This window comes from Rhincodon typus, unplaced genomic scaffold, assembly GCF_021869965.1.
Source record: "Rhincodon typus isolate 14 unplaced genomic scaffold, sRhiTyp1.1 hic_rhity00002605, whole genome shotgun sequence".
NCBI lineage: Eukaryota > Metazoa > Chordata > Chondrichthyes > Orectolobiformes > Rhincodontidae > Rhincodon > Rhincodon typus.
In genome coordinates this window covers 1-25,000 of record NW_025968243.1, presented here as the reverse complement: position 1 = coordinate 25,000, position 25,000 = coordinate 1, and the positions used below count along the sequence as shown (strand labels likewise).

Sequence of the window (25,000 nt, the reverse complement as noted above, 5' to 3'; positions counted from 1 at the left end):
GAACAGCCAGGTCTTTTTCATAGGGTGTGGAAATCCAAAACTAGAGGTTTAAAGGTGAGACAGGAAACATTTAAAAAGGATCCAAGGGGTAACTTTTTCACACAAGGGGTGGTGTGTACAAGGAAAAAGCTGCCAAAGGAAGTGGTGGTTTTGCATACAATTACAACATTTAAAAGCCATCAACATGAATAGAGGGGGTTGAGGGACCAAATGCTGACAAATGGGACTAGATCAGATTGGAATGTCTGGTCAGCATGGACAAGTTGAGCCAAAGGATCTGTTTCTGTGCTCTATGACTATTACAACTACTTGAGCAAACAGATTACTATCAAAGGACTCAGGAACTGGAAGCATGGTTTTCAATACTTCTTCCAAGAGCTTGAAAGATCGAACTGGAAACAAAAAAAAACACATTTACAACACAGGTTAATCACCTGTGATGATTTGTGCCTTTAAGAAGGATTTGTTCTGTCCTGTTTTTCTTGGAGAGGTGTTGTAAACCTGACGATGAGGTGCCTGCTCCAAGAATAGCAGAATAAATAGCTTTGGGGTTTTAAAAAAAAAAGACAAAATAAGCATGAGTGGGTGGAATCAGGCTCGCAAACCCAGGATTTAGTTTTGCTTTCAGTTAAGTTAGAGTTTTTGGAGTTGAAGCTACTAGATATGGCTCTCTGCTGCTACAAAAGCTTGAGTTCTCTCTCTCTTCTGCTAGAGTTCCTTCTCCTGAAAGTGTTGCTATATTAGAACAATTGATAAAATAATAGAGATTGAACTACTACAAGTATTTTAACAGTTAAAGTTATGCCTATTTTTCTTTTGTTTATATTTGAACTGTAGTGCAGAATAAATTTTGTTTTGTTTAAAGCCTAGTAGTTTGACCAAGTAGTCGCATCTGGAATACATAGTGCCTTACACCTGCCCTTAATTAAGACAAAAGTTAGAGTTAGGCTAATTCCTTGAAATATTTTGAGGGGATTTGGTCTGATTCATAACACACCCAAGTTGTAAATGAATAAAGACTGTTCCACATACTCCACCTTCAAATGCTTACTTGAAGCATATCCTTATGATGCATAGAAGAATGGAGGTTGACTACAGTTAATGACTGTCACTGGCATTTTGCAAATCCCTTAACCACCCACTGATTTGTATCAGGGAAGCTAAGAGTTAACAATGTCAGCCTGGACTGGAATCACAAAAAGGCTTTGTGGATGAGGATCAGGCAAGTTTTCTTCCCTATGGTACATTTGGCAGTTGTTACACACGTAAAAAGGAAAGATAACACTGATGGATAGGAGCTTGGCATGCAGGATGCCATTTTCCCAGGTGAAACAAGAGCATGGTGACATGAAGGAATGCAAAGTGAAGGACTGATAGTGATAGAACTAATGTAAAGCAATTAATGGGGATTACAGGGGTTTCAATGCAACCATAAAAGAGTAAAGAAAACAATAACGAGGGAAGAAAAACAGGATGGAGAAACAGAAACAGGAGGTGGCTATTCAGACCTTTGAGCTAGTTCCACCAGTGAATTTGCTCAGAGTTGGTCTTGTATTAACTATTGCCACCACAGTTCCATACCTCACTTCTTATTCAAGAAAAAAAAAAAATATGATCAAACTCAGTTCTGAAATTTACAATTCAGCCTCAAGCTGCATGTGTTAGCGTGCGGGCATTCAGTTTATGCACACCACCTCACATCAATTCCTGAACAGTCTAACAATTTTAAAAGTTATATCCCTTTGTTCTGGACTTTGCAACACAGAAAATAGTTTTCTTCATGTACTCTGTCAAATCCATTAATGACGTTTATTATATTACCCTTAATAGTTTATATTTCGTGGTATACAGGATTAGTGCATGCAACCCATACTCAATTGAAGTCATTGTAAGATAAATCTATTTATAAACCGCCAGTCACTGACCCATAAAATCAACATTTTTTTTCTTTAAAGAGCTCAAGTATTACACACCCAGCAATTCCAGACGATCCTTGGCCATAATCAAGTTGGTTGTCATTTTGCTCTGTAGACGCCTGGCTCGCTCAATCTGCTCACCTGGAAGGGACGAGATCAATATTGGATTTTTTTTTAAAAAGACAAAGCCAAACAAACATGTTGAGAATTACTGTTACATAACACTTAGGTAACACTTGTTGATAACACATCAACATGTAATTAATATAGAATATATGCAGGCTGCTCAAGCATCACAGTTGTATACAACCTTAGGCAATTAGGAAACTGTGGACAATGAGAAATTGACTAGCTCTGAAAGGACATTGTGAATATTAAGTAAAATAAAATGTTCAATAAGAGCCACCACTGCTGTGACTATTTACCTTTACATTTCTTTATTTTCTGGGAGAGAAGCCCAGAACATCACATATTACTCTGAGCTACCTAATTAAACTTGTATATAAATTCAAAATTCCTACCTTTCTTTTGCATTCTGTGCCTACAGACACAAAAGCAGGAATTCAGTTTTCCTCTATCTACATTTCCACCTTTAACAGTATGTGTACTTACACATAGCATATCTGCTCCTGTATTTCAATTGGTATCTTTGCAAAGAAATTTTCTTTAAACTGTACCTGTTTACATTCTATCTTCAAACCATCTCCAGCTGTGTTGGCTACATTGACCTTAGTTCCTGTGCTGTAATAATTTCTTCATAGGCACCCTTACCAAACGATTTTTGAAAAAGAAAAATCCACATCCACCACATTGCCTTCACTCACCTTCCTTAATCGTTCAAGCAATTTTTTATTTATTTATTTATTTATTTATTTTTAAAAAGGCTGGTCAGGCAAGGAGTTGTCTCTTAGAAATCCCTGAAATTTAATCTTGATTAGCTCCCATCTCTCCAATTGTTTAGCAATTTCATCATATATATTATTGATCAACCAGTTGAGCTATCAGAAGAAACACTAAAGGAGCCAATAATTTTCTAAATCTTACTTATTTTGAAGAGGTCAGTCACAACTGTTACTTTATAGTCTTCAGGCACACTTTATCTGTCTGCACAATTCTGGAAAATAAAACCTTCATTTCCAGAGACTTTCCAGGATATAAAGCCATCAGGTCTCAGCTTTACATTAATCTGCCTTTTTAGAACCACTTCATGAAACAGTTACTTCCACTGTATATTTAACAAGAGGTAAACCAGCTAATGCATAAAGGATTAGGGTTAATTCCTTCACTGTCCATGACAAGCTCACTTCTTAGCTGCCATACCCTGATGAATCTTTTACACTAACATCCACATGTAAGAAGCGAGAGGATAACCTCCATTTTGTCCAAAGATGTGCAGTGAGGTGGATTGGCCAGGCTAAGTTGCCCATAGTGACCACTGATGTGCAGGCTAGGTGGATTAGCCATAGGAAATATAGGGTTACAGGGTTAGGTGGGTCTAGGTGGGATGCTGTTTGGAGGGTTGGTGTGGACTAGATGGGCTGAATGGCCAGCTTCCAAACTGTAGGGATTCTATGATTTTGTGACTTTACTGTTTCTTTAATACCCCATCTTGTATTATGAGCTCCATAATGCTAAGCACAATACATTAAAATTAAATTATTAACAGAGTTAAAATAACATAAGAAATAGGGTAATCAAGCCCACTCTACTAAAAGTGCAGAAAAACACACTGATCTCTAAATTATGTATACTCATCAAATGAGCACCTGAAGACCCATGGAGTTAGAGTTCAAATGTTCATAAAATTTGTGTGAAGAAAATTTTCATCTTTAGGCTAAGTCAGTAAGTTTTTAATTCTAAAATTCTGACCCCTAGTTCTGGACCCACGTACATGGAAAAATCTCTCAATCAAGTACATTAGTTATTTTATACACTTCAAAGCTCCAGGGAATAGAGAATCATCCAGTGTTCAAATTTTCCGAAACAGTACAATTGCTCTGTAAACAACCCAACTCCATAACATGGTATGACACATTTTTTAAGTCACAGGTCATTGAGACAGAGAGGTGAATTCGTCGGACAGAATGGTAGTAAGAACTGAAGATAAACCCCAATGGGCAACACTTGGAGAAAGGATTGAACATTTCTTTTAAAAAAAAAAAAAAAAAAAATTAATTAGGTCTGTACTCCAAAGTCAGACTCAAATCGCTACACAGAATAGTGTGCTTTGCACACTATGATAGGGTGGTCTTTCATTATCTATCTTTGGTGAAATAGGCACCATGACATGGAACATAACACATTAGGTGATCATTTTGCCTGACAATTGGTCTACAAGCTTGATGATGATCTCTCATTTATCACATTATGGTTCCCATGAATGTTTGGGTGCAAACTAATTTCAATGCCAGGAAAATCTTTATTCTGGGCACCCTGTCGTTCTTGGTTCGAAGCAATTTCCATCTTCGAACCCTACCTGCACTCTACGATACCCCCAGCTACTTCATTACCTTTCATTTTGAATTGAACATCACTGCTTTTCTTTTAAACCATTATCAGTAACTTTTCTAAAAAGATATTGATTGAGACTCATACTATTAATTATCTCACATGAATTAATAGACAACTTATTTTTCCATGTGTACCTGGAATATTCACACACTTCCTTACAATCGTTAACATAGTTCCAAAGCTGGACACTAATTTATGAAGAACTTAACGACCCAAACTGTCAACTGACCGATTGCATTCAGTGGTAACTTCAGATTCAGATGTTTATATTTGCAAGTTTCCAACAGACCTCTCTTTTGGTAGTGAATGGTCTCATTAATATGACATGTACATGGCCTTCTCCAGAGGTCCCCAGCATCATGGAGATCAGTCTGCAGACAATTCGATTCACTCAGAACTTGACACGCCCCTAGGTGAGTTGTTGTGTACAGCTACAACACCGGCATCTACTCAATGTGAAAAATGACTCGGGTATGTCCTGAGTACACAAAAAGATAAGTCCAACCCAGTTGATTACTATCTCATCTGTCTACTCTTGATCATCAAGACAGTGACAGAAGGAGTCTTCAACAGTGCTATCAAACAGCACCTACTCAGCAATAACTTGATTGCTGGTACCCAGTTTGGGTTCCACCAGGGTCACTCAGCTGATTACAGGTTTATTGCAAACATGTACAAAAGAGCTGAATTCCAGAGGTGAAGGGAGAGTAACAGCCTTTAACATCAAGACCATATTCGACTGTGTGGGTCATCTAAGAGCCCTAGCAAAACTGAAATCATTGGGTACCAGGGAAAACTCTCCACTAGTTGGAGTCATACCTGGCACATGAGAGATGGTGGTGGTTGTTGGAGGTTAGTCATTTCAGCTTCTCTGCAGTTCCTCTGGATAGTCTCCTAAATCTAACCCTCTCCCGCTGCTCCAATCTTCTGTCCGTCGTAAAGGTCAGAAGTGGGGATGTTCAGCGTTATTTGTGACTCCTCAGATACTGGAGCAGTCCATGTCCAAATGCAAAAGACAGGGCTGGTATCCAGGCTTAGGCTGAAAACTGGAAAATAACATTTGTGCTACACAAATGCCAGGCAATGACCATCTCTAATGAGAAACAAGATAAACATTGTTCCTTAACATTCAATGGTGTTATTATCACTAACTCCCCTATCAACAACATCCTGGGACTACCACTGACCAGAAGTTGAACTGGACTCACCATATAAATACATGATTACAAAGAGGCTCCAAATCCTGCAGCAAGTAACTCAGTTCCTGACTCCCCAAAGCCTATCCTCCATCTATAAAGTCACAAGTCAGGAGTGTGATGGAATACTCCCCACTTGCCTGGATGAGTGCAGCTGCAACAACACTCATGAAGCTTGACACATTCCAGGCCAAAGCAGCCACTTGACTGGTACCACGTCCGCACTCTCCACCAGTGATGTTCAATAGCAGCTGCGTGCACCACCTACAAGATGCATTGCAGAAATTCAAAGCTCCTAAGACAGAATTTTTTCCAAACTCACAACTCAGATCTAGGAGGACAAAGGCAGCAGATACATAAGAACACTAGCACTTGCAAGTCCTGTCTTGGAAATATCTCATCATTCCTTCAGTCAAAATCCTAGAATTTCCTCCCTGATGGCTGAAAAGATTGCTTTTTTTTTTAAAAAAAGATCACTGCAAAGAAACCAAGAGCTGTCTTTCCATTCCAGGATTACCCAGGACTGTTGAGTAGTTTTGTCAGATAAAAAAGGGGTTTTGTTTTTTTTTTTTTTGAGGTCCAGACAAATTCAGCAGTCAGCAATTAAACCAGAGATGCCCATTAGTGTTTGTGCCCGAGTTTGATGGAGTAGACATGAGATTTATAAAAGACATGGGGCAAAGCTTTTACATGGTTTGCATGTGGAATGAACTTCCTGAGGAAGTGGAGGATGCAGGCTTAGTTATAATGTTTAAAAGACACTTGGATAAGTAAACGAATAGGAAAAGGTTTGGAGGGATATGGGCCAGGAGCAGGCAGGTTTAGTTTGGGATTATGTTCAGCATGGACTGGTTGGACCAAATGGCCTGTTTCCGTGCTGTACAACTATGATTCTACGAGATCATAGAAGGTGAATGAGGATGGGAAAGAGTAATGGCCTTAAGTGGGGGATTAAGCTAAGGTGGAAAAGATGGCATGACAGGCAGATCATTAGCTCCAAAAAAGTCATCGTAATAAAGAACATGATAAATAAGAGCTGATGTAAGCCATTTGGAGTTTCAAGTCCGCTCTGCCAACGAACACGATCATGGTCGGATTTCAACCTTCACTTCGCCTATCTACCCTATCCTGATATCTCTAAATTCCTCAGTAGCTAAAAAACTTAATCTCATTCTTGATATGCTTAATGAAAGAGCATTCGCAGCTCTCTGGGATCAAGAATTTCAAAGATCCACAACCTGAGTGAAGAAATATTACTTAGTTTCAGTCCCTTACTTCTAAGAGAGGAGAAGTATCCTTCCAGCATCACTGTCAAGCCTCTTTGTGTGGTCTCACCAAGAGCCTGTACACTTGCAGTTAGACTTGTTCACAATCACACTAATCTTTTAAAACTAAAAAACATTAACACTCCATTTACATCCCCAATTACTTGCAGTTCCTGGGGGTTAACTTATACTGGGACACTCCTGTCCTCCTCAATGTCAATATTTTGCAAGTTCTCACTATTTGAATAATTATTCAATGTTACTATTACACCACCCCCCCCCCAAAGTGGATTACATTACATCTTCCAATGTTATTTTTCATCTGCTATGCTAGACAGTTGAGATATGACAGCGAATTAAGATGTGTTTCTTGAAATCAATGCACTGGAGGATGGGCAGCTCGAACCTTTAGTGGGATTTTAGAATGGGTGGCCAAGTTTTGGTCAAATTGAAAGTTGACTGGAATTGTTTTTCAGAAAGCCAGATCAGACATCAATGGGGAAGGCAAGGCTGGAAATCACAAAGACGTACAAGGATTATGATTCTGGGAATCAGCAATCTTAAACGAATGTCAGACACATGCTGAGAATAGTCCAGAACACAAGCTTATGAATTAAGAACAAGAGTAGGCCCTCAAGCCTGTTCTACTGTTCAACTCAACATTCTTGCCTAGCTCCAACAACCATAGCCTCTCGAGTCATCAGGGAATCCACGTACCTTTATCTTGATGTTGAGTCATTCTGCCTCCACTGTTCTCTATGGAGGAGCTGCAAAGACTCGAAACTTTCAGACAGGCAGGCGGAGGTGGAGAGAGGCAGACAGGAACGAAGAGCGCGCGTTAAATGACAGAATACAGGGTTCTCAACAGGTTGTACAGTCAAAGGAGATCACAAAATAGGCAGGGACAACCAGAGGTATGAGATGAGAATCATTTTAAAAATCAAAGCATTGCCAGTTTGGGAGCCCAGTAAGTCAGTGGACACAAGGGTGTAGGGCGAAAGAATGATGGGCAATTTTGGATATGGCTAAGAGAACTTCGGAGGAATTCATATTTATGAAGAGTCAGCTAAGTGTGCTCCAAAACAGTCAAGAGATACCAGAGGTGTGAATAAAGGCATTAACTTGCACTAAACTAAGGCAAAGATAGACAATGCTATTGATCCCTACCCGATGTCATATTGATTGAAAGAAAATTTGGTCAGGAGCTCAGTTCAAGGTTGAATAGAAAGCAAGTGTTGCAAATAATTCGACTCAGCCTGAGGCAATAACCAGTGGCAAGGAACTAAAATTTTCAGAAGGGGCTCAGACAATGCCTTTAACCTTCCCAACATGTAGTTGAAAAAATATCCGCTCACTCAGAATGGGATGTTAGGAGTTGGCAATAACAAATCAGTTACAGTGCAGGGGTCAAAGTCTTGTTGGATTACAACCATATGTGTGGAAATTGATATTGCTTTCTTGGATGAAAAAGGGGGAAAAACAGGTGGTTGAGAAATGAGGGCATTGTAGATGATCCCAGTGGACACCAGTGGTAATGGGTCTGAATGGAATGACAGTGATTATACTTCAATAGTGCTTCTTAGCTGCCGAGTGCTGAAAGGTATCCTAGCAATAACTTTCACAATGTAAATATATGTTCTTCTTTAAGGCCAACAGTTTCTTCAGGGCAAATAATTTATTACCGAATCTCTGGAAATCAAAATGCTCTTGAAGCAAACTCTAATAAACCATTAGCACTGGACAGTGTATACTTTGTATTCTTGCCTCTGGAGTCCATGCTGGCAAATATAGGGTTTAAGATCATTTTAAGCAAAGCTTACAGTTTACTGCGACATATCTTTTTAATACAAAAGTTAGGAGAAGTCAACCATTCAGTCCCTCAAATCTCTACTGTCATTCGGTAAGATTATGGTTGATCTGTTTGTTTTGAACTTCATATTACAATCTATCCCAACAACCTTGGATTCCTTTATCTAACAAGAAACAACCTGTCTTTAAAATATTCAATGAGACCCTTCCCACTGTCTTCTGAGGCAGAGTTCCAAAGTCTCTCTTCGCAGTGGAGTGTATATGGGGTCGACCTCTATGTCTTTGTTAATGGCTTTCTTCATGGAGTGTGGCAGAGACAAGCACGGGAATTCCTAGAAGCCTGGTGCTCTACGAAGAAAGCCATCAACAAATACAGAGCTTGACCCCATATACACTCCACTGCGAAGGGAAACCAGAAGTGAGGTAATCCAGCTCAATGGATGCCAAAGTTCAAATAACAGGCAGGAAAACACAACAGCGCTTCATCGGAGGCTGTACGGATGATGTTACCCAGCAGGGTAATGAAACACCTGCAGAAAAACAACGAACCAGCTCAGTGAGCCAACCAAGCACACAATCTCATCCTTACTTTTACGCTCAATTTCTCTCATAAAAAGGGTAGTATATCATCAGCCTGGATGCTAGAGAGCTGCTATGCAATGTTAAGATTGTAACTCAAAGCTAATTAGCAGTTAATGGAAGCACCAAATTGCAAAGGGGTTCCAAAATTGATTATTGTTCCTTTCCCAGATTTTGTGTCATTGAACATTTAGTGCAAGAAATTGTTGCGCTCTGATTACTCGTTTCCTGCTTGTAGCAAATTCTGGTACAACAAACAGTTGCTTTTTCCAAAGTCAAGTGTAACTGACTTTTGTACCTATGGACTGCAACGCTTCACTTTGCAGTGGCATTGCAAATAAATGTGGAATTTTGTTAAATAAAGACATCAGATGATATGGATTTGAAGTGAGTGATGAATAGAATGGAACACAGTCTTGAGACAGTGAACAACTGACTTCAGTAACTATATTCTAAAATAAGCAACAACAACAGAGCGATCCTGCAGGGAATGATGGTTCTGAAATTTGTACCTTTGCCATAATCAGATTCTTAGAAATGAAGAATATATCAAATGCTTCAATCACTTCTCAAGTCTATTTAAAACACAGGAACAGGGGAGGCCATTCAGCTTTAACCATGTTACACCATTCCATTATTCATTTTCCAGTATATTATGGACTTCGTCAATACACTAAAATTCTGAACACAAAAATTGTTAAGAAGTCCACTGCAAACATGATCTTCGGAATTTCAAGCTCTAGACACCTGAATCTTAAGCAAATTAAGTATGAATATTCACAGCCATTAAGAAATTTCCTTGTGCCTTTAAGGTTGAACCATCAACAGAAGAACAACAGTTTTCCAGTTGGCTTGTCCAATTGTTTAACCATGGACAGAAACATTAAAACTTATTGTGTTAGACAAATATGAATGGATCTCCATCGATTGATGGTAGTTTCCCTTATCCAAGCTCAGCTGATGCATCTCACACAACACAGGGAATGTAATTGTCACGGCAATTTCTTCTGGGGAAAGAAAAACAGACTTTTAAACATCTCTGTCACATGAGGATTCAATTTTGTTATCTGTCTTTAAAATAATAGACAGTTGTTCTACAGATACAGTTCCAAGCAGAAAGCCATCAAATCAGATCATGTCATTTGAGCAGCCAAGGTAATAAATATCAATAACTTTAACGTGGAAGGTTGACTCCTTCCAACCTGTTCCAAATTCAAGTTTGTGCCCACAAGCTTGAAAAACACAGCAGGTCTGGCAGCATTTATGGGCAGAAAGTAGAGTTAAAATTTCCGGTTCAGTGACCCTTCTTCAGAATGTGAACACTGTCTTCTCTCCACAGATGCTGCCAGACTTGCTGTTTTATCAGCAGTTTCTGTATTTGTTTCTAAATTCCAGCATCCACAGTTGCGTCTTTTGCCCACAGACCGAGCAGCTTGCTAGGCCATTTCAGACGAGAGGGAGGAGCAAGCCCAAAGATTTGAGAAGGTGGAAGATGTGAAGGTATGTAGAAAGAGGTAGCATATTTCTTTTATATTTTTATGTTGAAAGGTTATTTAAGTTATGAATATAGCAATTTAGCAACATAAAGAATATCAATTTATAGGGCACAAGTTTTTTTTTCTTCCAGAGAAGATCTTGGGAGAATTAATAACAAGTAAACTCCATACAAGAATAACCATTATACGATGCATCATATTTGAATTTGGAAGTCAGAGTCATAGGGCCTCTTTCCATGCTCTTTGGTCCAACTCATTCATGCCAACCAAGTTTCCCAAACTAAACTAATCTCATTTGCCTGCACTTGGCTCATATCCCTCTAAATCTTACCTATTCATGTACTGTCCAAGTCTTTTAAATGTTGTGACTGTATCTGTATTTGCCACCTCCTCCGGCAGTTCATTCCACATACAAACCACAATAAGAGAAAAAAAAAGTTGCCCTTAAGGACCCTTCTAAATCTTTCTCCTCACCTTAAAAATATGCCCTCTTGTTTTGATCTCCTCTATCCTAGGGAAAAGACCTTTGCTACTCACACTATCCATGATTTTATAAACCTCTACAAGGTCACCCTTCAACCTCTTACGTTCCGGTGAAAAAAGTCCCAGCCTAGCCAGCCTCTCCTCATAACTCAAATCCTCCAGTCCCAGTAACATCCTTGTAATTTTTTCTCTGCTCTTTCCAAGTTAATAATATCCTTCTTATAAGAGGGCAACTAGAATTGTACACAGTGCAAAACAACTTCCTCAAAATATGTCTCATGACAAAATCCAAGAAAAAGTTAGTATAGTTCCATAACTGTAAGAATGAATGAAATTACATTCCAACCTTCTATGACCTTAGACTAAAGTCTTCATAACCAATTAAGAGCTTGGAAGACATACTGGAAGTCAGTGGTATGTTGGGAAATGTAGCACTCAATGTGAATACAGCATAGTCCTACAAAATGCTATGAAAATTGAAAGACAATATGAAGATAGCTCAGGGATAAATAATGGCCTCATCTTAAATCTCGTTCTTTCAATGAAATTGAATAGAATGAGATTATCTATGCCGGAGATTAAACCTCAATTTAATTCTCAAGCATACTATGTTTCTGACGGTGTTGCACTTTTACAGTACAACTGGACTAGCTGACGTGCTCAAATCTTGACCACAACCCAATTTAAAGGCAGTCATTTAGTTAAGGCCGAAACTAGGGTCTTAAATCCAAACAAAGCAAACCAAGCTGCTGCAAGGGTAATTTCTAAACAAAAAATCTGAAACTTGATTAAATGATTGAGTAGATAAGCAACAGTTCACATTTAGACAGTTTATTCACAATTAATGTACATTTCCTTAAGGAATAAAAGCTTCATTGAAAAGTGTTTCAATCATGGCTAACAAAATTATAGGAAGAGGTTCATAGTTTTGTCAAAAAGGGGAGTAATCCTCCGGAAATAGGATTGGGGGTGGAATGAAAGGATAGCTAAGAAATTGGTCAAGACAGTCAGAATAGGTTAAAGACATTAAAAAAGGCATGTAAAAACTTCAGTGGGCAAGGAAAGAGTTTAGCGAAGTAAATTTGGGTCCCTTAGAGGCAGAAGAAACAAAGATTAAAATGGGAAATGAGAAAGTGGCAAAGTCACTAACCTCACTATAGAAGACACATTAAAAATTCCAGAAGCAGCAAGGAACACAGGCAGATTGAGGAACTTAAGAGAATTTAACATTAGCAAATAAACAATGCTGGGGAAATTATGTGACTAAAAGCTGACAAAGTCCCCTGGGCCTGATGGATTACAACCTGGATGGATGGGTGGGCGTGTATGCACGCTGAAAGAGTGTTATAAATAAACACAAAGAATTATCCTTACAGATTGGAAGGGAGCAAACATACCACTGCTGTTCAACAAATCAGAGAAAGAAAACAGGAACCTAGGGACCAGTCATCTTATAGTTAGTAGTAAACAGAACACTAAGGATCTATTATTAAGGGCACATGGAAAATTATAATAACTGAGCAAAATCAATGCAGATTTTTATGAAAAGGCAAACTGTGTTTCACAAATCTTTTAGAATTGTTTGAGTTTGTGACCAGCAGGGTAAAGAAGCAAGAAACGAAAAGATATTTTTGGATTTTTAAAAAAATTTTGCTAATAACCGATGATGTGGGCATTTAAACAAAGTTTGAACCCACGGGATTAGCAACAACATATTACCCCAGACTGTTTTCTGTCTTTTGGTGACTCTCAAAAAGAATTAAACGATCATTTTCAGGTAGCAGGCTATAAAATTTGTGGGATACTTCAAGAATCAGTGCTTAGGTCTCAGCCAAATGCAATCAATATCAAAGAACGAGTGTAATGCATCCAAGTTGGCAGATTCTAAACTAAATGGGAAAGTGAGACTTAAGGAGGAGGCAAAGAGGCTGTGAAGTGACAGATTAACTGAGTGGGCGAGAAAGAGCATAATGTAGAAAAACTTGAAGTTAGAACAGCAGAATATTTATTAAATTGAGAAATACAAGTGTTTATCCCTCTTCAGAGGGAGCTGGATGTCTTTGTACACAAATGACCAAATTAACAGTAGGCAGGCAGGCAAACAAGCAATAAGAAATGTTACATTAGCCATTTTAACAAAACAGTCAACAAAATAAAACAACTTTATTACAATTGAGACATTGGACAGGATACATCACGAGTACTGTAAACAGTTTTGGGTTCCTTATCCAAGAATGGATATACTTTCCTTGCATGCAAGATTCACTGGGTTAGAATCCTGGAATGGAGAAATTACCCTTAAGTAGGCTCGTCAGCACTAGGATAATGTCTCCCTTAGATGGGGAGTGTTACAGCGTCAGGATAACAGGTTGACTACTAATCCACCAAGGAAACATTCCTTTACTCAGAGGATTATGAATCTTTGAGATTCTTTAGCTGAGGGCTGGGAATGCTCAGTTTGAGTAAATTCAAGACACAGGTCATCAGATTTTTCAATAAGAAAAGTCAAGGCTTACGAGATTTAGACAGAATAGGTTAAGTAAAGCAAATGATCAATTATGATTTTACTGAAAGCAGAACAAGCTCAAATCGATTGAATGTCCTACTCCATTTCTAAAAAAAAAACTTTTATTTCAAACCCATGGACATTCAGACTCAAAGGCTAGATTTCACACTTGCATACAGAGGACCCCCATTATTCTCTGCCACTGTCAACTTAACTACCACTGGCTGCTCACAGTGGAGCTGTCCACTATGGATCATCTCCTCTGTTAATCACCACTGAGGGACTGTCAGAACTTCCTCTGTACAAGTTGCATGATATGGGGACTCCTGGTCACAAACGTTCAACTTAATAAAAAAAAAACAAAAACAAAAGATGATACAGCACTATGTAGTGCTGAGGTAGCATGGAGAAGGCAACAATTCTGAAGTGACAAGGTGCCTAATGTTTAGAAGAATAGCTACAAAGTTCTGATTTGAAGTAATATTCTATTGACAAATATACAGTTTCCATCCAGATTAAATTAAGTTATTCAAGACAACTGAACACTTGTGCCAGTCTCGTGCCAAGGTTTTTCCAGCAGTCAGCCATTCAAAACTTCCTCTCCACTGCTTATTCCCTTTGAATCTTACTTGACCTCCAAGCCACTTGGGGAGACAACTCAAACCATCTATTTTCTTTGCACCCTCATTCATTACAGCAACAGGTTAGCATTTGTTAATATGCATGCCTTACCTGATCCAGAGATCTGGATTGCAATCCCATGCTCCAGTTCTGCAATCCCCTTCTTGTACCATTCCACAGCTTTCTCCTTCTGTCCTGTTGAAGGAAAGGAACAGAATGACTGCCACTGCCCACAAATACTCAAAATAACACCATTAAATTTACCTAGGTCATTTTCCGGATTGAACACAATTTGCAGTTTATACTTCTATGACGACTGTCACCAGCATTTCTGTAATATGCGACATGTAAGCCCACGTGAACAGTGAAAAAAGTTACCCCATCTGTATAATCACTTGCATTGTTCAGTTAAACTTGTATTGTGCCAGAGCATGCGCTCAGGACTATACAAATCTAGGGTTAAGAACTTTTTGTGCAAAAGTAATGGAAAAGGAATCAAGGCATTGATTACAATGGATACACAAGTACATGCACCGGTAACCCGACTGATGCTACACAGTTGCTAAAAGCGACAAACTTGATGCAGCCATTTACGCACTTTTAAGCAAAGACTGATCCAATCTAATAGTCCACAGAAGTGGACAGGATACCCAAACAGCAAACTTCCACAGAGCCTCACCGATCAGCCCATGAGACTTGGGTCCCTCCATTTATGCTAATTTCCGCTTCTTACTCTCAAGAGCATCTCAGAGAAAGTGTCTGGAGATATGAAAAGTATGACTAAAAAGTATGATGGATACATCACTCAAAAGAAAACAGAAGTATATTTATAACTTTCAGGTTGATACATAGTGTCATGCGACTTATGACTGTATAAGTTATAGTCCAACAGGTTTATTTGAAGTCACAAGCTTTCGGAGCACTGCTCCTTTGTCAGGTGAAGTCTTGACTGGCCAAGTTGACTTAACCTGATAAAGGAGCAGTGCTCCAAAAACTCGTGCCTTCAAATAAACCTGATGGACTATAATTTGGTGTTGTACAACTACTGACTTTGTCCACCCCAATCCAATACCAGCACCTCCACAAGATGTATATAAATTAATAGGAACACTAATTGCTGTATGTGGCCTGTGATGCTTGATGTTATGCACAAAAAAAAAATTACTGGCAAGAAAGCATAAAATGTCAAGATGTAAACAATGCTGGAGGGAAAGCAAAAAAGGACCACAGCCGATCTTCAAGTGACTTGAGATTATATATTTGTATGCGACTTTTAACATTTTTGATCTATATCCCTCTTCTCATTCATAAAATGAGTGATGTAGCAACATAGGACAGTGTTCAAAACATGAGAACTTTACAAATGGAGTAGTCTGAGGCAGCCAAGCCTCTAAACGTTCCATCCTGTATTATGACTGCAGCTCTGAACATGAAGTCCCAATGGAATCAGCTTCAATTAATTAGACCGTATGCTGGTCAAAGTCCTAGGAACATGCACACAGAGTCAAGGCAAAAGGCTGTCTTCAGGTGACTAATTCTAAAATTTGCTCATGGAACATGCAGATCACTAGAAGTGTCTTCATTAATTTCCCATTCCTATTTACCCTTGAGAAAGTTATGGTTAACTGCTGTCTCAAAATGCCTCAGTCCATTCGGTGACGGGGGTTGCACATTACCATTAAGTAGGAAGTTCCAGGATTTGAAAGTGTCAAGTCATTTTTTGCTAAAAGAGATCACTCAGCACCCAGGTCCATTCCAATCATCAAGTGATTTATTTCACACTGGTGGGGAGCAAGTCACTGGGCTCACTATGCGCTTCTCCATTGAATAAAGGAAATCGTACACATCTTATATTTTAGCCCATCCTGGCTTCAGCCAAACCGAGCACAGTATTAACTGATTACATACATGTCCAATCAAATTAGTAATCAGGTATCATGTGGCTACATGATCAGCTTGTGGACAACGCTACATCATGATATTTACCAGACATCTTATCAATTGTTCCTGTGCCTTCACAATGAATATCGTGCTCAGAATTTCCTTATCTCAGCCACATGCCTGGCTTGTTTCTTCTAGCAGTCATTTACTCAATGTGCTTGCCTGTACACCGAAACGGCAAGCCCTCATAAGTAAACTTAAGGTCTGTGGCTGCAGTAACTGAATAATTACAGGAATGTGATCCAATTGATCAGGTCCCACAATGCCTCACATTCAATCAGCAGTTCTCCATTTTATAACATGGGTAATTGCCTCAGCCATGGTCAACAGCAATAGAAGGATCTGGGATAATTAAGAACAATATATTTCTATGTAAGAATGGTGTGCGACTTGAGAGGCTGTCGAAGGAGTCTTGGCTCATTGCTGCAGTACAGATTCCAGATGATGGACATTGGTAGCTACTGTGTGACTGATGGTGGAAGAATAAGAGAATCTACTCACTACCCCTTGAGATTCAAAGATGTTACCATCATTGAAACAGAAACATCAACATCGTGGGGGTGATCAATGAAGAGAAACTCAACTGGACCCACCATATAACTACAGTGGCTACAAGAGCAGGTCAGAGGCTAGAAATGTTGCAGTGAATGACTCACGACCCAAGTCCCCAAAGCCTGTCATCTACAAGGCACAAGTCAGAATAATGATGGAAAACTTCCCATTTGCCTGGATAAGTGCAACTCCAAGGACACCAAAAAGCTTGACACCATCCAGGCCAAAGCATCCTGCTTGATTGGCACAACATGCAGACACTCCACTAACAGTGTGAATATCGACAAGATGTACTGCAGAAATTCAAAGAAACTTACACAGAACTTTCCAAACTCATAAGCACTTCCATCTGGAAGGAAAAAGACAGCAGATATATGGGAACATCACCAAAACACCAAGTCTCCCTCCAAGCTACTCACCATCCTGACTTGGAAATATAAATCACCATTCCTTCACTGTCAGAGTCAAAATCCTGGCATTCTCTCCCTAATCACATACCTGTCTATGATCTTGGAGATGTGGAAAGTCTAGAGCAGAATGGTGTTGCAATGAAGTGAGATTAGATGGCAAGGGATAACTAGACAAGTCCACTCAGATGTAATCTGGACCCGCCAGTCCATTGCTTTTGAAAAGCAAATCATTCTAAAAATATAGCTACACGCTATCCCCACATGCCTCAAAATCCATTTTCCTTCATTTCCCTTTGTTCTACTGTTCAACATTAAAAATTTGTGTCTCAATTATACATTCTTAAAGGCAACCACAAAGTCTTCCAAATCTGCCTGATGACATTATTCCGGCCTTCTAAATATATAATTCTCTCAACTATTTGAAATAATCTGCTATCAAACCTATCCATTCTCTCAATTTTAAATATTTCCATCATATGACAATCGTTCCAACAAAAAAACTAATTCAATTTTTCAACTATTTTTCTCAAAGCAAGCAACATGCTATTACCTCAGTATCCATTCGTCTTCATGTAAAAAAAATTCCCCAGTGATATTATAGATTCTTATGACAACTGTAATAAGAAAAAAACACTTTTGTGAATGCCTCATGCTCTAAATGCATTTTCCAAAATAACGTGGCACTGATAGGGATATGCCGTTACATTAGAAATTTACAGAAAATGTTTTCATAATAAACATGAAATAAAAGGACTCTTGTGGCACAGTGATAATGGGTTTACTTCTGGGCCAGAACGTTTGGGTTCAAGACCCACCTGCTCCAGATGTGTGCAATGTAACATGTTTGAACAGGTTGATGAAAAAAAATACTAAATGTGGAATAAGGAAGTTCTGAGGAAGGGTCACCAGACCTGAAACATTAACTCTGTTTTTCCCTTCACAGATGCTGCCAGACCTGCTGAGCTTTTCCAGCAACTTTGTTTTTGTTCCTGATTTACAGCATCCGCAGTTCTTTCGGTTTTTAAAATGTGGAATAAGAAATTGTAACGGAAAGCATAGGGTTTAATATAAAACCAAACTGCGGCATAGTCCGAGTTCTAGCAAAATTACCCTGGTACTATACCAGTTGGAAAATGGAAGTAAACTAACATCAATTTCGTTATTATCTTTGGTTAGTTCTGCTCTTTCACTTACCAATTACAGTAGTCATGTACGTAGTTAACATACAAGATATGGATAAGAGAAGGACATCGATTGCTACAGCTCCTCACACAAACTGAGGATATCCTAAATTACCGTGAAGCTAATCAAGTACTTTTGAAGCACAGATACTACTGCAATGCTGGGAATTTAGCACCAAGTTACACAATGGGGTCCCATGTACAGAAATGTGAAAATTGAGCAGGTCATCTGTTTCTGGTATTCGTTAAGGATTAAGCACTGCCCAATAATTACAATACAGTGCTTGTCCATTTACATCATGTCATGAGCTGCACACAAAAAATTTCAATTCAAACCTTACCAGCTTACTAGGTGGAGACATTTAAACCATTGCTCAGAGACAAAACAAAGGTTACAAAGCTGAGGCACAGAAAGTCAGTAGGCTCCATTATCCATTTTTGCAGCTGGAGCACAAGTCAACCTGTTAACAGCAACAGTTTTAAACAACCTCAGGATATGCTGACATATTTACATCTAATAAATACAGTAATTCCTTGTTTAATGTTGCCCCATTTCTCACTGCTGAACCAAAATAAAGCTAAGTTATTGGGGGCAACTAGTTTGCTGAGTATCATGAGATTCGAGATCACAGTGAATTCTGACACACCAATTAGCTCCAATTTGGAGTAGCTTCTTAGACTTAAACTCTGTAACTCATGGTCTGTACCCCTTCCCCAATCCTGCATCATGGGGTCAATCTCTATGTCCGATCCTTCAACATTAGGATGCTCTTTCTCTTCAAGCCGCTGACGTGCAGCCTCTCTCCTTGCCCAACCCTTGATTTGTGGCTTTTCCCCCTTCCTGACCCCACCTCTCACTGCTTCTGTCTCCTGAACATGCCTTTTTATTCAAGAGCTAGATTCAATCCAAAGCAAAAGCAAAAGCAAAAGCAAAATTGCAGGCCACAGTGGTGCAGATGTGCCAGGTTGGGACTGGTATAATCCATGTTTTATTTTAAGTGATTGTTGAAGCTGATCTTCCAGTCTCTTGTAAGAGCCACTCATCTCTAGAAGCCACAGGCACAGAAAATGTTCAGGAATGGGAAGAGACAAGCTGGAGCATTAAAAAAAAAATCAGAACTCCATTGTCAGCTAGGTCTCAAACAGAAATTTAGGCAGGATGGGGAACATCAGAGGCTCAGGTAAGTGAAGAAACAGCACTGACCAAGAGGTTTGAGAAGCATGATTAGCAGCAAGCAGGAGGTATTATAAGAAAAAAAGTTTTTGAAAAACATTTGAGAAGTTATTTCTCAGAAATCTAGCAATGTAAAGTATTTCAACTTGCAGTGTATAGTGTTAGTGTTTTTTTCAGAAGATTTTATAGAATCTAACTCAATATTACACCTAAAGCACCGATTTCCAGCAATGCAAAAATTTTAAACAAGAACTTACTGTCTTTTAAAGTTCTCTATTTTAATGCAGGAATTTACTCCATGCAGCATCTAATTAAATGTGCTGAACATTACAGACCAGCAGCTGTAGTGTACAAAGTCTCTCAGTCCACCAACTTAAACTCCAGTTTTCAGCATCTCATCCTCATTTTTCTCCTTTGCTTCAAAAAACTAGGCAAATATGCACCAGATGTTTGGACACTTTTGTTCTACCCTAGCCTGTGATGAGACAATGAAAACTGGAAATGAACCCTAATTTTGATTCTGTCATCTGAGAGATTCTGTACACTACAGGTACCATTCTTACCGTAAAGCCCACTGAACTGTCAAATCACAGAATCTTGTTGCAGGAAATGTCATAGTGCTGCTAACTTGTACTGAGTCATAAATATTGCTGCATAAACTCAGTGCTGAAAAAAATATAGTTTTACAAGTTTGAAATGTCATTTGCTCTTTATCATGATGATCATTCTATATTTTTTAAAGAGTGTTTAAAAAATATCTTTTAATGATTGTTCAGTTTCTACTTTAATCCTGCATGTATGTCCTAATCTTTATCTAATTTGTTGCAAAACTGTTAGAAAGCAAACCACCTTTTTGTTTTTGGCTTTGCTTTGAGAATTTTTCCAATCTGATTAAGCTGAGTAGTCAATGTTCTTGGACTTTGGCTGGACGTTGTAATAAGGGAAGTCAGCATCTCAAAACTCACTGGCTCATTGAGAGTCACTTTCCTTGAGATCAGTCGTACACATCATGCTTTCACTTGGTGCCTTATTCTGTGATGCTGTAAGGCTTACACTACATTACAGTGTAGCACACAGATCAATGCAAACACATTTCAAAGCAGCACCATGTAACATAGTAAAGTATACACATTATCACGCAACATCACATGACAGAGGCACACAATATAGTGCTACATCATGGCAGTAAGGCAAGAAATACATTACAATGTACTGCGAAAAGTATCACGTTACTCTACAACATCAAAACATGGTAATATACACAATGCGAGATGTAGTGCAATAACACTACATTACAACGTGAACTATAAATATAATACTTGCTGCACTACAATGTCACAATGAATCACATAAATTTAATATTCTAGTACAGAATCTATTATAAAACATTACAATTATATTACAACGCCAGACAGTTACAATGTGACGCACACTAACATTGCAAATAAACACTATCCGTTGGTTTCTCACCTGGGTCAAAGGGGCAGGGCGCTGACCCAACAACCCCTGCAACTGTCCATCAAAAGCTCTCCCCCGACCAGCCCGCTTTAAGTGCGGAGAACCTTGCTTACCTTTGTCGTCCTCGTCGATTTTGAGAGCAGTGGAGATGTAGTCGAATGCGAGTTTGTGGGACTGGCGGATCTGCTCGGGTTCGGCCGTGGTGACGGCCGGGGCTGCCTTGCGCGATGCCATCGCGGCCAGGCGCTGGCAGACGTAGGCGAAAAAGAGCCAAAGGTGGAAGGCCAGGAAGCGCAGGAAGCTGAAAACGGCGACCAGAGGATACGCAAAGTAGTAAAGGTTCCGCTTGTGGAGAGAGAGTCTGTCGCTGGTGCCGTCGGGCGATACTCGCGCCGGACCCTTCTTCTTTCTGCCTCGGCCACCCGGAGAATTCATCCACCCGCCCTCTGTCCGCCATCACCCACAGGCATAGCGCAGGCGCCCCGGCCACTCCGCATTGTCCAGGGACCCTCCAATCAGCTGTGCGGACAGCCGGGCCTCCATCCAATCAGAAGGCGGGCACTTCACTAGCTATCCAATAGAATCACGAAGTTCCGAGATTCCCCGTGCGGTAACTAACCAATCAGAGTCCAGGACTGCTGCCTCCCCGTCAATCAAAACAAACCATTGGTGGGTGAGGCAGCTCTGTGCAGAAACAGATGGGAAAGGCGTCCATACCAAACATCCTCCCTTCTTCAGCAGTGAAAATGATTACAGATTAGCAGCCAATCAAAAAAACAGTTTGGAGAGAAAAGGAGACCAACGACGCCGGAAAACAAACAATGAACTCGGTAAAGAGCAAGTGAAGATCAGGTAGCAACTGAATTGTAAGGCATGAAGCAGAATGAAGAGAAAGAAATATGAAACACTGAGTGTGTGAATAGATGAGTAGGGTTAAGTAAAAGAAAAAAAAGACGTGCATTTATATTTCTTTAGTATATTAGTGGTGCTAAATACAGTGCACAGAAATTATTGCTGTGTATTGAAGAAATATTCTACAAATTCAGCACTGTGCTACAGCAGTAGTGTCTACCTCTGGGCCAGAATGCCCATACTCAAGTCCCACCTGCTCCAGAGGTATGTCATACCATTAGCTAAACATCTAAAAGTAGGATTCTCAAGGATTTACTGCTCATTTTCTGAACTGGATCTTGCACTATTTTTCCTGCCTATTGCTCAAATAAATCAGGGATCAATCAACCAACCCACAACCGCATTAATAGATTCAATGTACAAGCTCTGTCATTAAGGGACGGACTGAAGCTAAGAACTAGCGTTTAACAAATAAAAGCAAAATACTGAGGATGCTGGAAATTTGAAACAAACACAAAAAATGCTGGAGAAACTCAGCAGGTTCGGCAGCATCTATGCAGAGAGAAACAGAGCCAATGTTTTGAGTCCAGTATTTAACAAAAGGTTAGCAAGTCACTATCCCGCGCAAAACATAATATAAAGTAATTCCATACAGTTTTGTCATTGAGATATTAAAACAAGAAAGATTTTTCTCCTTGAGTTATTTGAAAACAAGTCTGTTCATTTCATACATGGAAAAGCAATGCATGGAGCTTAGTTTCTGTGCTGGCTTCAGACTGCTGTTTGTCCCCACAAAATGAAAATCGAGACCAGTGTTTCCCAAACTATTTTTCAAAGCAATTCCCTTTTTTGAAAATTAATATTACCACAAACATCAGCAAAGGAAGTGGCATGATAATATTCAGTATATAATCATGAAAATTTGAGCATTACCCCAGTTACCATTTGATTAAAAATATCTATGCCCTTAAAATATTTTCTAAATTGATATCACATATACTTAGGGAGGGGGCAGCCAAGCTTTCCATTTGCCCCAATGACAGAACACTCAGCAAAACGCCAAACAGTTCCCCCACCCTAAGACATAGTAATCAGGCCCTCTCCCCACCCCTCACATTCCTGTCTCTATCCTGGTGCACTGTAACCAGCTGCACTTAACAATCCATGTACTGTAATCAGCCCCTCTTCTTTGGCCCCCACACTGTGAACAGCCCTCTTCCCCACCCCACACATTGTAATCAGCCCCTCTTTCCTCCCCCACATACTGTAACCAGTGTTACTTCCTCCCCCTCCACATGTAGTAATCAATCTCTCTTACTAGACCAACTTTCCCCACCCACTCCGTCCCTCACAGTCCACCCTTCTGGCCAGATTGCCAGTGTGTGCAAAGCAATATCATTATCCCAGGGTAAAGATCTTGTACAAATCGCTGAAAGTAGCAGAAACACAGTAAAGTCTGAAGCCTTCCTAGTTCAGCTGTATGACCTCCTAGATTTTCTAACACTCACAATCTCTATTGACCTAGGCCTAGACTGACACAGTGCGCAAATATCCGGAGCCAACATAGCACTCACTGGGGGACGCAAACCAAATTTTGGAAATTGCTGCTGCAGACTCATAATAACTGTGTTGTCAATCAAGGACTATAGTGAATATTTGATCAAGCTGCTGTTCCTGGGTTTGACACTCAGCTATCATTCAAAATAATTCCTGGGTTTGCTGGGTTCCTTTCTCTGTGCTAATGTTTACAAGTTTGGTGCAACGCATGTGTCGTTAATCTCAAATTTAATCATTTGCGTCTTTAAAACAATTAACATTTTAAACTCCCTTTTCTTTCAAATACCAAATGCATATGACCATATTACCATAGCTGCATGTATGGTGGCCAGTATTTAGAAATCAAATGAAAAACAATCTAAATTGCTTAACTTTTGTAACATCAAACTCAGCCATTTTCTGATTCAACACACTAATTAGATTTACAACTTTCCAGTTACACCTTCACACTGATCAGAGTTGATATTGCACAGCTATATTACTCTATCTGTTCGGGCAATGTCCAAGAGTTGGTAATCATGACTCATAGACTGAGCTAGTAGAAGATGCAGGCCTTACTTAGTAGGGGGACTGAACCCACACAGTTGCTATTATTAAACATCATGCTCTAATTAACTGAACTAACTGACCCTACCTGACCATTAAGCTAAGCATAGTAATTGTTTCGCACATATCCAGAATTATCATTCTCTGTTTGCACTAACACATCATCAAATGATTAGACCCAGTGGAAGGACTTTAATCTTCAAAAATGCTTTGGAAGTGTTGAGGCTATAGCAGATGCCTGAAAAGCCAAGTAATGTTTCTGCTTGTCCTCATCTGAGTTCCTTATTACTCTATGGAGTAAAGTAAACATCAACTAATGTTATAATGCAAGGAACAATTCTGACACATGCACAATAGGCCAAATGGCCTTGTTCCATGCTATCCTTCCTTAGGAAAGAACATAGGAATAGAAGTAAACGACTCAAGCTTAGTTTGCTATTCAATTAGATCATACTCTGTCCTTAACTGGTAGTGTAACCCTTGGCTTATCTTGTATATCATATATACATCATTGGATATCTATATATGTATATAACAGTATCGATATCCTTGGATTACAAACTCTATCAATTTCAGTTTTGAAGTTTGAGTTTAATTCAATCAAATTGACATAATGGTTGCTTATTGTTTTATCTAGTGTTTATTCTGAAAAATCACACACTCTAAATAAACACAGTGGTATATCTAACGTTCAATCCTTTCTGAATTTCCTGATAGATGTTTAATCCCAGTTGAAATGGTCTGTGGCATATTAGCAAACAGATACTGAATTATTTATGAAGAAAATATATGACTTTCATTCATATGGTAGCTTTTCATGCAGCCACATTGTTCCAAAATGCTTCATAGTCCATGAGTCAGAGTCATACAGCATGGAAGCAGACCCTTCGGTCCAACTCGTCCATGCCAACCAAATTTCCCAAACAAAACTAGTCCCATTTATCTGC

General features: G+C 39.3%; 1 protein-coding gene across 1 annotated transcript; it reads right to left on the bottom strand.

Moving 5' to 3' along the window:
• Positions 1-309: 309 nt before the first annotated feature.
• Positions 310-21,615, bottom strand: LOC125481561 (spastin-like; the record flags this gene model as incomplete). The annotated part of the gene is made up of 4 exons (XM_048593281.1): positions 21,212-21,615; positions 14,494-14,577; positions 1,974-2,057; positions 310-392 (listed from the first exon to the last, which is right to left on the bottom strand). Coding segments are annotated over exons 1-4 (573 nt in total), but the record flags the coding sequence as incomplete, so codon positions are not given.
• Between the last annotated feature and the right edge of the window lie 3,385 nt (positions 21,616-25,000).